The sequence below is a fragment of the Typopeltis vanoorti genome, chromosome 5 (genome assembly GCF_054136105.1).
Source record: "Typopeltis vanoorti isolate ZY-2024b chromosome 5, IOZ_Tvanoo_1.0, whole genome shotgun sequence".
Taxonomy (NCBI): Eukaryota; Metazoa; Arthropoda; class Arachnida; order Uropygi; family Thelyphonidae; genus Typopeltis; species Typopeltis vanoorti.
The window spans coordinates 18,533,892-18,546,841 of NC_143553.1; the positions used below are offsets into that span (position 1 = coordinate 18,533,892).

General features: G+C 33.3%; 1 protein-coding gene across 1 annotated transcript in view; it reads left to right on the forward strand.

Moving 5' to 3' along the window:
* The window catches only part of Ranbp16 (Ran-binding protein 16), a 1,020,902-nt gene that overhangs the window by 921,451 nt on the left and 86,501 nt on the right, over positions 1-12,950 (forward strand). The window contains exon 25 of the mRNA XM_090392964.1: positions 8,103-8,201. Coding sequence (XP_090249090.1) covers positions 8,103-8,201 — 99 coding nt within the window. The remainder of the gene's footprint in view (positions 1-8,102; positions 8,202-12,950) is intronic.

Here is a 12,950-nt window from a genome sequence, read left to right on the forward strand (position 1 = left end):
TTTCAGAGATTCCCATGCATTGCTGGCATTTTTCCCATTAGGTTCTCTTTTATTTCCTCAATGTTTTCCTTCTCATCTTTCTTTAGAGTGTCAGTATTAAATACTTGATCATTATCATCATCGTCTTTAAAAACTTCAGGAGACCGCTCTAATTTTCCTTTGTTACCTAATGTCCTTTCCAAATAGTATTCTAGTCCACACAAGGACACTGTACAATCAACAAAGTTATATGCAAAAACATGACGTTTCAGGAAATCAATTCCAAATATTACTTGTAATTTGGATTAGATGATTCCAGAGAACTATTAATGGATGACAAACTTTCAAAGGAAAACAAGGAATTGAAATAAAAACATTTATTTGCTTATCAGTTGAAATTTCTGATTCAAATATACCCTTCTGCTTGATAGGATAACTTAAAATGAAATGTCATTTGGAATTAAAGTTTTAATTTTGTTAAACTATAAGAAATGAGTGAAATATGTGCACCTGTGTCCAGTAAGATTTCACAAGGCACATTTTCAATAAATCCTTGTAGAATTGTCAAAGGATTATCTTCCTTAGCATAAGGAGCTAATGCTACATCAAACTCTCTTTCAGGGTTGGAGCTGCGTTTAGCTTTACCCATGTCTAATGAGTGAATAGTTAGACATGAGTAAATATATCATATTGCAAGGGCATTTCTGTCCTTGCCAATATGATATTGGAATAATAATTATTTTCAAAATTTACTATATTCTCAGATTTCTTATGTTGAAAACAAAGTTTATCCCTAACATAGGACTTTAGCAAAATGACCACGACTATTGCATCTAAAACATTTTAGAATATATCTCCTTTGAGATGCTTATTCCTGTCAATACCATTAGATTTAGAAGAGAAAGATTGATTGATTATATGTGGAATTCTTGGATATTGTTAAATCAGATATCATCTTAAACATAAGTTCCTGTTGGTCTCTGCTGTCTTTCTATCTATTCACTAAGAAATGTTTTTAGTTCCTCTGTTTTTCCAAATCATGTGATTGTACCTTGGATTCAGATTCCAGAACATCTTCAGTTAAATTCACATAAATTTCCTTAGACTGTTTCTTTTTGTTAGCATTTTTTTAATTTTTGAAACTTCCCTTCTCTCACTTTATCTGCAGCCACTGTGTTAGGAGAATAAGGTTCATTATTCTGAAAAGAGTTTACTTGTTTATTGCTCGTGGAATGAAATATATCACTAAGTCTCTCTTCCTTTTCCCTAATAAGCTGATAACATTGTTCAAGATTTTTAACCTTTTTTTTTTTTTGTATGCTGTTTCTTTCAAATTATCTTTAAGGCCATGCCTAAACTGATTAAACAGCAACCATTTTAAAGAGGATCTCTCTTCAGATGAAACATTAAATTTATGAGCAATGCTCCAAAGTCTGTGGTAATACTCTGAAACAGACTCATTATCACCTTGAATGCATTGGTGAATTTTCCAAAAGTTAGGCTCTAATTCCCACATTTGAAAATTCTGATATCAGTAAACTTTTAAATGTTGCATAACTGTCAGTGTCTCTCAGTAAAGGGGATGTGTTTAAGAATGTTTTGGCTTTGCCCAATAATTCATTATGAAGTATAATTAACAAATGGAAATCTGACCATTTTCTTAAATCTAATTTTTTCTGCATATCTAAAAAATGTTTCTATGCTTTCATGACTATTACCTGTGAATGAAGGTTAATTAACTTAAAAAATTCCTCATCTTTAATTGAAGAAACTTTACTGCTAAAATTACTATTTCCCTTAGCTATTTTACTTGAGTCAGAATTAAGCTTTCTGGAGTCCAAAATATAGTTAAGTTAAAACCAATCCTTTTGACTGTAAGAGATTGTTTATTTTATTTCATCTCTATAAAGAGATTTTTACTCAGTGTTTATTAATTATGCAAGGGTTCAATTCCAATTGGTGCAATGACTTTTAACTATTTCTTTCAGAATCTGGAAAATTATTGACTTGAGACCAAATAAAAAAATATATATATACATTTAACAGAACTAAAACAATATATACACTTTAAATAAAATTACCTAACCACAAAATAACTGGATCCAAGGCCTTTTAAAAGAAGTGTACATTTTAGAGATTTTCTTATCCAAAAATTTTAAAATCATTCATTCTCTGATTCATTCTATTATTGGATTGTTTGGCATATACTTAATCATGTCTACTAGACTAAATGCCTTGTTACCTTGTTTTCACAACAACAAAATTGTTCATCAGAGTCAGTTTCTTTGTGAGGCCCTGTCTGAAAAAATAAAACTTATCTTCTTATTTTCCATTGGATTCTTTTTTAACTCCCTTATATAGCATACAGTATTATCCCTCCTATCTCACTGAAGTATAAATATTCTTACTTCTTGCAGTTCTATTTGTGAGTTTAAAGGCTCACAGTTCTGTGATTCCTTTTTGGAATCTTCTATTAATATTCTCCTGACTGTCACATAAACCTTAAAAACTTCCTTCTTAAACTTCAATTAGCTCTCTCATTTTTTCCTTGTTACCCAGATGCGAATGCTCTCTCTGTCAGCTGTCACTCATCCATCAAACTCCTTGGTGAGCATGCGCACTCCATGTAAATGGCAAGCGAGAAGTTACGTATACTTTCTCAAATTCAACATCTCATCAAATTCCTGATGTATCCTCAAGAGGATATGATAGTATGAAAAACTTACATCACTAACTCCCTATCTACAAGTGCCTTCCAAATCAATCTGTTACCTGTCAAGACTCCAGCATATCAGACAGCATTATATTTCTTCTGTCTACATGTAGATTGTAATGCAGCTTGTTTCTCTGTATATAGTGTATATGCTCCAGAAGATGACCTTGATATGAAGGTCGAAACATTGCGTGTAGATTTTGGTTTATATTAAACTAAAGTTTTACTCAAACATGGTAGTTGTCTCCATAATTTTCCAAAATGTATTGTGATCACTGTGTAAGCCTAAAAGAAATGAATTATATTTCTGCCTTCTAAGGCACTTTTTACTGTATCAATCCACCTATATCTTGGTCTTCTTCTGGATCTTTTACCTGCTACACTTATTTTGCTAATCTTTCCTCTCCTCTCCTCTCAGAAACCTATCCTCCACAGATGCGGGGAGGACTACTGTAATTATGGTAGTCTTGCTTGGATTCACATAGGTCATAGTTATCTCATCCACTCCTTCCTTTTGTTTTTAAATTTTATAAATCAATATCTTAATAATTATTAACAATTTATTAATGATATATGATTAATAACAATTAACATCTCTGTATATACGAATAGATCATTTACACTATTTTTACATTTTTTACAGCTTTTCATTGATCATTTTAGAACTGCCTTTTATCTATTTTTATATTCTTTATACACACACACACACACACACACACACACACACACTAGGGGGATGTCCCCCTGGCACCTACTTCACAAGGATGATGTTCTGACAGGAATAAAAATGGAGGGATATGTAGCTTTTTGCGAAGACAAACAAAAGAAAAAGGAAGGAAGAGGGTTATCGATGATAGCATGGGAGTTGCATCCATCTAAGTTGGAGAATCAAGGAGCAAATATTGACTAGTTTTGAAGTGGAGGTGGGCAGGATGAAATGTTTAGTAGGGTGTTGCTATTGACCTGGTAATGTGGAAGGCAGTGAGAACGAAAATGTTTAAGCAAATTGGTGTGGCTAATACGAAAAGGGTGATCATTATAGGTGATTTCAATTATGGAAATATAGATTGGAATAAAGAGATGGCATCAAGAACCAAAGAGAATGAATTTCTTGAGTTTTTACTGGATAACTACCTTAAGCAGTACGTAACAGAGGCCACACATGGATCGAGGGTCTTGGAATTGATTATCTCATCAGAAGATATTGTTGTAGATCAAGTTTATCTTTTTCCATTTGGTGAAAGTCACCATGAGGTGTTCACTTGGATGGTGGCCAGCCATATCAGGATTTCTGTGAGAAAAAGTTATATGTGGAATTATAAGACAGGTGATTATTGGCAAACTTAGGAGGTAGCTTGCAGTGATATCATGGAATGACAAATTGCATGAGAAAGAAATCAATGCTGCTGCTGCTTGGTCTGTACTCAGGAAGTATCCCACAGAAGCAATGACTGAGCGTATTCCAAAGGGCAGGGGATTAGATAAGGTAGATGAAAAATGGATGACTGAAGAGTCGAAGTGTGAAATCTTGAAGAAAAGGCATTGTGGAGGTGGCACAAGATGAGTGGAGATAATCAATTACATAAAGAGTAGTGAGAGCAAGCAAGGAAGGTGATTCAGTTAGTAAGGGTAGCAAAAGTGCATCAATATAAGTATAAGCATCAATTAGCAAACTGGCACTAAAAGAAATCCTGAGGAGATTTTCTGATATGTGGTCAGTAGAAGGAAGAATGATTAATGGAGGAGGATGCTTGTCATTGATAATGGCAGAATGATAGACACCAAGGAGGATATAGTAGAGGTGTTAAATGAGCATTTCATTAAAGTATTCCATCCTTGTGAGTGTAACATAATGCAGAAACTTGAGAGTAGTCAGAATGGGGAAGAAACCACTGATGGTGAGCAAGCACAAGGTATACAAGGCATTGAGTAAACTTGATGTAAACAGTGCTATGGGACTTGATGGTATATCACCGTGTATCTTAATGGAATGTTTCAGGGAGTTTCAAGGTACATTTTTAATATCAGTCTTAGATAATAATCCCACGTCCCAAAGGAATGGACAGATGGTGAAATTGTTTCACTTCATAAAGGAGGTGATAAGACTAAAGCTTTGAATTATATGCAAATCTGCTTGTCTGGAGTTGTGGTCAAGATGTTGGAGAAGTAGTGAGGACAAGGATTCAGAACTGGATGGATAGCAGTAGAATTCTCTTTAATAAACAGCTGGGTTTGCTAAAGGAAGATCATTTACAAGATAACGAATACATCCTTGTATTCGGTAACGAATAATTACTTGTAAACATCCCTCGCCATCTTGGACAAGGTAAGGAGGGATGCGTATACAGTTGACCCTTGAACAACATGGGTTTGAACTGCTTGGGTCCATTTATATGTGGATTTTTTTTCAATAAATATATTGGAAAAATTTTTTGAGAATTGTGACGATTTGAAAAAACTCGAAGATGATTGTAGCTTGGAAATGTCGAAAAAATTAAGAAAAAGTTAGGTGTGCCATAAATGCATAAAATATATATACCAGTCTATTATAAAAAGTTAAAATTTATCAAAACTTGCACACATAAATACTTACAGCCCATGCATGGCACCATTCGCAGTCAAGAAAAATATAAACAAACATTAAGATGCAGTATTAAATCATAAGTGCATATAGTACAATTTTATAACGATTCAATCATTAGTGTATAGACTAGGCTACCATAAAGCAATCATATTGCTGCTCGTTTATTATCAATGCATGAATTGTTATACCTAAATAAATATGAATTTCTTTTTCACGTTATCTTTTCATTTTTGATATCTAGTGTTAGTAATATGTATAACATCTACAGTGTTTTGTATCATATAAGACAATATTGATGTAGTTACTGACAGACAGACGATTCGTCTTGTAAACAGATGGCATAAACTTATGATATTGATAAATATAGTACAGTAAATGGGTTTTCTCTTATGATTTTCTTAATAACATTTTCTTTTCTCTAGCTTATTTTATTTTAAGAATATAGTATATAATACATATAATATACAAAATATGTGTTAATCAACTGTTTATATTATCAATTAGTAGTTAAGTTTTTTGGGAGTCAAAAGTTATTACTGGATTTTCGACTGTGCAGGGGGTCGGTGCCCCTAACCCCTGCGTTCTTCAAGGGTCAACTGTACAGGCTTTCAGTAGATTATTGCCACATAACAAACTAGTAGTCAAACTGGAACAGATCTGGTTGGATTGTAGATTAGTTCATTGGATTGGAGATTTGCTGTCTGATAGATATCAACAGGTTATGTATGGAGGAGTGATATCCCAGAAATGGAAAGTCACTAGTGGTGTGTCCGAGGGGTCTGTTTGGGGCCATTGTGGTTTTAATTTGTATGCAAATGACATTGAAAAGGGCTTAAATGTTGATATGTAGTTGTTTGCAGATGATGCAAAGTTGGGGAGAGTTATGAGAAGTAGAGCAGATGTTGTTTGCAAGGAAACCTAAATAGGTTGAATGGGCAAGTTTTTGGTGATGTCATTTTAATGTTAAAAAGTGTACGGTTTTAAAATTTGGGAAACAAATATGGGATGGAAAGTATAGGATTGGTGGATATTTTGGTGGAGATGGACTTGGGGGTTGTGGTGGATAAGGACTGAAATTTTGTTGGCATTTTGCTAAAGTTGAGGACAAAGCGAATTATAAGATTGGTGCAGAGAACACTGATGTAGAAGTAAGGATGCTTTGATCGATTGTACGAGGTTTTGATCAGGCCACATGGATTACTGCATAGATTTGGTCACCTGGTTTACAAAAGGATGGAGAAATACTGAAAAGGATTCAGAGGTGATTGAATGAGATGTAGGGTGGCCTCACGTGTCCAATTAGGTTAGGTTTGCTGTTGTGTGGCTTATGCAACCTGTGCTATAAAATTCACATCAATTTGACCTTATTATTGCAGTTTTACTGATGTATGAAAGTTTTTAGAATGCATAGCACATCAGTGCTTATCTTAATTGGTCCATTGCAGTTAACTGTAGGATAACTTTCAATACTTTAATTTATCAATTAATATAATTTTAAATATGGAAAGCATAAAGATCAAATGAACAACAGCTATGTTTTACATACCGTTTATCTGAGAAGCACAAAGCGTCTACACTTTGTGGTGAGATTAGATTATAATCTAATCTCACCATTTGCCAATGATAATTATCATTGGCAAATACTAGAGTGAGACATGGATCATTTGAATTTTGATACAGTTTTTAAATACAGCTATATAATATGCACAGAAATCAAAAAAAAAAATAATCACTTGGGAAATTATTATTTTTCTGGATTGAACAATACATGACATTCAGTAGATCATCAACACTGTTTCCCATTGTAAATATGAGCAAAAAAAGTTATTAATTATTTATAGAAAATTAAATACTCAGAACTTGTCTGTATCGATGTCCTAAACATGTCATTTCAAATTAATGCATGACAACGTTCAATTTTCATTGCTAATTTTCTTTAGTAGAACTCATACATTGTATTCACTTGTTAGTTGCTATGATTGGATCTCTGAACTTTTCATTTTTGTGTGATTACTTGATCATCTGCAAAAAAAAGCACTGTGTTTGCTGTTGTTTGTTAATTGATGTTTATTCATTGGTCACTGCAGATATCCATTTTCTTATTATATCATCAGTATATATATATATATATATATATATATATTAAATAAGGTAGAAGAAAGGCTACATCCTTATTGGACTCCCAGATTAGTTTGTTTCTTCTGTTGTGTATTAATTTGATATTTATGATTGTAATTGTATTGTTTTATGGGCTCTTAATTGAATTTAATAACTGTTTTGGATTGCCTTGGTCTTCCATTATATTCCATAATTTTTGTGTATCAACTCAAAGACTTTCTTTTCATAATAATCAGAACCAGATTATTAAAATGAAAAGAAAAAGATCTCACTTATTGTAAATATATCATTATAAATATAGCATTGTAAATATGGATATAAAAAAACCAGCATTATTATCATTAGAAGAAAAGTATTAATTATGCATATTTATATAAAAATTATTTACTCAGCATTTTGTACTGAATCTTGGTAGATGAATAGAAAATGTAATAATAATTTAGAAGCATCTTGTAGATATGATGATAAACTTTGTCATTTGAAAAAAAAGAGAAAGAGAGAAGCTAAATTTCTTTTTGGAGGAGGAGAGAATCTTTTCTACAAAAGATAAAAGTGTATTTATTTATTTTTTTTTTTTTATTATTATTATTTCATTCTGATGCATGTTATGATAAACTGTTTTATTTTTAAAGTTACTGTAATACTGAGATATCAAAATTATCTAAAGATTTGATTACGAGTAAATGAACATTTTATGTTATCTTGCAGATGCTTTCAACAATTCTTAATATAATTATGTTTGAAGACTGCCGAAATCAGTGGTCAATGTCACGTCCACTTCTAGGCCTTATATTGTTAAATGAAGAGGTATATTTATTATTGGATGTCTTAAGAAATGAATAATATAAAACTCTGATTTATGTCACTTCCATACATATGCATTTCATCTCTACTATCATAATATTGGAATTTGAAGAATGATATATAGTAGAATTTCCCATTTAACTTGAAAATCCTGATAGCAGTTGTCCTTAGTGATATGATTAACAGGTCTGTATTTTGATTAAAGGCTGCTCTTCTGTATGACATATTCATAATGTTCAGGATAAATTAATATATATATATATATATATATATATATATATATATATATATATTGTTTTCCCAATGCAAACCTCAACTGGGTCAGAAGGCTCGTCATATCACAGATCACACTTGTTTGGTGTTTCCGCACCCAACACAACCTTGGAATGCTAACCAGTGAAAGGTTATTTTGTAAAGCTATAGCACATTTTGTACCATGGTTTGGCTAAGGTTTTTTTTTTTCTTTCTATTTTTATCAATTTTATATAGTCTTTTATATGTGTTTTGAGAAGACATCCAAAGATTAGAAATGACTAAAACAACACTCAGAGACGTCTAAAATCTGGAAAGATGGATCTATCTCCACAGGAATAGAGTTGAAGATTCTGGATGTAGCTGTTTTTCCAACAGTGACTTATGGGTGTGAGACTTATGACCTAAAGAGATCTGATAGGAAAATAATAGCTGCTTTTGAGATGTGGTGTTGCAGAAGGCTGTTGAGGATACCATATATTGAAAGGCAGACAAATGGATGGGTGATAGAAAGGATCAGTAGAACTTTAATGCTCCGTAAGGCTACTGAAAAAAGAAAGTTGAAATTCTTTGGACACATTGAAAGAATGGAAGGAGGACTTTGCAAAGCACTAATAGAAGGTAAAGTTCCTGGATAACGAGAAGGATTTCCCGCCTGGTTGGCAGAGTGGTTAGTGTATCTATCTCCAGCCAAAAGGCCATGGGTTCGAATCCCACTGTGGGCATGAATGTTTGTGATTGTCTGTGAAAATACTAGTGGTAGAGGTGGGTGGTAGTTGGCGTTGGTGTAGCTGTGGTTCATTGTAGATTGTGGGTGGTGGAGATAGAGAGTTGTAAAGTAGATGCCTTCCCTCGATGAGTCTTTCGACTCCCTGGAGGTGTTAATAATAATAATAATAATAATAATAATAATAATAATAGACTCTCAGTGAGATGAATGAATGATGTGTCTGGAGTGACTGGTCTTCAGAGATTTGAAGCCTACAAAAAAGCATATATAGCAGGACCACCTGGAGAGGACTGGTGTGGCACATAACTGATTAACAGTGTGACCATAAGGCATCTGATGATGTCCAGTGGATGGATTAAATATATATTTTTTATATAATCTGGAAATTGTGCTTTAGAGACCAAACCTGGAACATTTACAAGCCACTTCAGACCTCCAAAAGTTTGGAGGTGGTCTCACACTGTGCAATCAAATTCATCTCCCACCTAAAGACAATCACAAACTTTCATGCCTGTGGCAGGATTTGTACCTGTTGGCTGGAGAGCAGTTATGCTAACCATTTGGCCAACAAGGTCTGATACTGATCTCATACTCTGATATGTTACCACGAAGGACCAATTTTCCTTTTTATTTATGTCACATTCTTCTCTAATGATTAAAAATTCCTCTACTTCTATCTTAGTAGAACCCCTTGTTCTACTAAGATAGAACCAGATGGTGCCATACAAGCACTTGTACTTAGTAAAATTGCTTGTATAGTAACACAGATACAAATAAGTCTCATATTTTAGTCCCCGTTTTGATGTTTGCTCACATCTCTACTTGATATTCCCTCCCATTCAAGAGAGTTATCATTATGTTTAGTACTTCTTTCTATAATCATTATTACCTGAATATAGCACCTTGTATTTGTTATTTAGAAGAAATTTAACCTATTTTCGTCTTTGCCCTCTAATTGTTTTGCTAGTTTCCCTTCTTTCCACTGATACTTCTTAAAGTTGATGGTGTCTATATCTAGATCTTGTGTGACCAGGCTATGCCCCAGCTGGCATGAATGCTCTACACTGCCAGCTTCACTGTGTAACGTGAACAGTTTTCAGGAGAATTGCACTGTTATAGATTCATACAGGAGGAAAATTAATACAGAAACTTTTCGTACTTGTATAACAGCTGCAAAAACAAATAAATTCTTCCCATCTTTACTTGCTTTAGAATTAATTTTCTTGCAACATTCAAGTCTCAGCATATATCATTTAAAGAAATAAAAACTATATCAACAGCATCAAATCACCTTTCAGACTAGAAATTTTAATATAAAATTTCAAGTTCATGACTCACAAATAAGCTTTACTGTGTCCATTTGTATATGAACTGCAAAGCAATTTCTTTCAGTTTCAACTAAATAAATCCTATATAGACAAATGGCTACAATGAACTTCACTCTCTCTTTCTCTAGGTTTTTTTCTCCTAGTCTTCCATTTCTAACATTTCTTCTAATTTCATATACTGAAGACACAGAAACTACCACAGTTCTTCTACATGTTCTTCTCTCTCTCTCTTTTAAGTATTTTTACAAACTTTGTCCTGATCATTGATTTATTTCACATATCAGTTTTAAATCCATTCACATTATTTTTTTTAAACTAATCCTGCATACAGAATGTTAAAAAAAAAAAAAAAATGCAAAAACCTGTTCATGTGATTATAGTTCAGAAATTGAAGATGTATATAGATGTTGACTTGCAGCTGCACTTGTGGAGGAACAATAGTGGAGCAGTGCTATGAAAATACCTAAAATGCATAAAGAAGAACCAAAATGTAACACCAAGAATCAACTTCTTTGCCTATGGCACTAATGGTTTATAGATTGCTTTCTCTCATGTGTGTGTGGTGGGGAATGGGGAGGATTGATAAAAAAATAATTAATATGGTGGTTTTTGATGCCTTGTACCAAATTTAAGATATTGTTGTAAGGTTAATTTGGGCTAATTTGAGATTTATATAGTGTTAGAAATTATGCTAGGGAGTAGTAGTCTCAAAATTAAAATGAACATTAAATTTTTTGGAAGCTAAGGAGAATATGGATGTCATGTGTTTGTGCTCAGAAAAGCTAGAGATATATGTGTTGTGTCGTCTCCTGTCCTTAATGTTCAATTTCTTATCGCTATCACATCTATATATATATTATAACTCTTACTTCTATCCCACACTTATTATTTCCAGGTTAATCCTTTCTTATCAATAACACTACTGGCCGAATCCCTGATAAGAGTGAAGCTGTTGTTTTGTGAGACAAAGAAATGAAAATGGCAGATGCCTATTTCTTTGTCTCGGCACTGGTTCTATCTCCCACTTCAAATTCAGAGAAAATTTATTTGTATACGCTGTGCCACCCTGAATCCTAGGATACTAAAATATAGGACCAAGGAGATAGAACACAGTCAGCGTTCACTCTTCTCAGCTAAAAATTTAATTTTCAGTCCTGACCTTGTATTACACAGTTTCCCATGCTTTTGTGGTTCGTTATATTTTGCGAGCAAGTGCAGTAGGATCAATTTTGTTTTAATGTGAATTTTCATTCACATTAAAACAAAACGTTTTAATTACGGTTAGAATTCATATATTACACTGAGAAGCACTTAGTTAATCATTCAACTAAATTATATATACAGCCTTAACACTCTTGCATACAGTAATTATCCCTTTTCATGAATTTCTATCTTTGAAACAAAATTACTAACATTTAATCACTTAGTCTCAATTTTCTTCTCTAATCACTTAAATTTTTCTCTTAATACTTATCAAATTCCATCCCTAATTCTCTTTAACAACCCTATTCAAATTTTACATATATCTCAGATTTAAATAAGGACATTCGTAATTCACTCTCTTTCAAGATACATATGTGAGACATTATTATATTTCCTTCTAAATCTATCAGCAACAGTTTAAAGAAATGTCTCTTAGCACACACATTAAAATCTTCTCATTGAATTCTTTAGTTAGTAGACATAAAGTTTTCACCTTACCAATTTGCTGGATATTCTAATTTGGCCACTTCAATTCTTTCGTCAGACAACTACCTTATATGATCGCTTTTCTTCACACTTCCTCGGGATTTTCTATACGATTTCCCTCTATACTTTGATTGGAATTTTTCTGTAGTTTTCCACTATCAGGATCTGCTGGACTTTTGTTTCTGACTGGTAAGTTCTCTTGGTTATTCGGTCGTAACTTCCACGAGCAAAGGAAACCCTCGTAGAGGCTCCATGCCAGCTGGGCTTCCGCGGCACAGGAATACAGCAGCAGGAAAACGTCTAAAAGCCTTGCTCATAGCATTACATCCCTTTTTAAACACTGCGCCATTTCTCTCTTTCGTCATCGATGTATACGTCATGCTTTCACTACGTCGTGTGGCACCTAGCGCCGCTCGCGGAATCCTTACGTAACTCTCGTAGCGTTACGGTGGAAGGGGGGGGGAAGCACCGTGCTACATCACAGATATACTAGTACATTCACCACGTGTCTCAGAAGTTAGCCATTTCACATTTAGATTTTTTTTTTTTTTCACCCACCAAAATGGTTAGCTATTTACATATCAATTCAGACTAAGCAACTATATAAAATTAATACAATGAAAATTCACAATACTAAATAAGATAAAAAAACCAATTACGATTTCTGTATAAGTGCTTCTTTACTTCTGATAAATCATTATCTCAAAAGACTGATAACAATGTTAAGTACTCCGACTTAACAATGCTTAATAA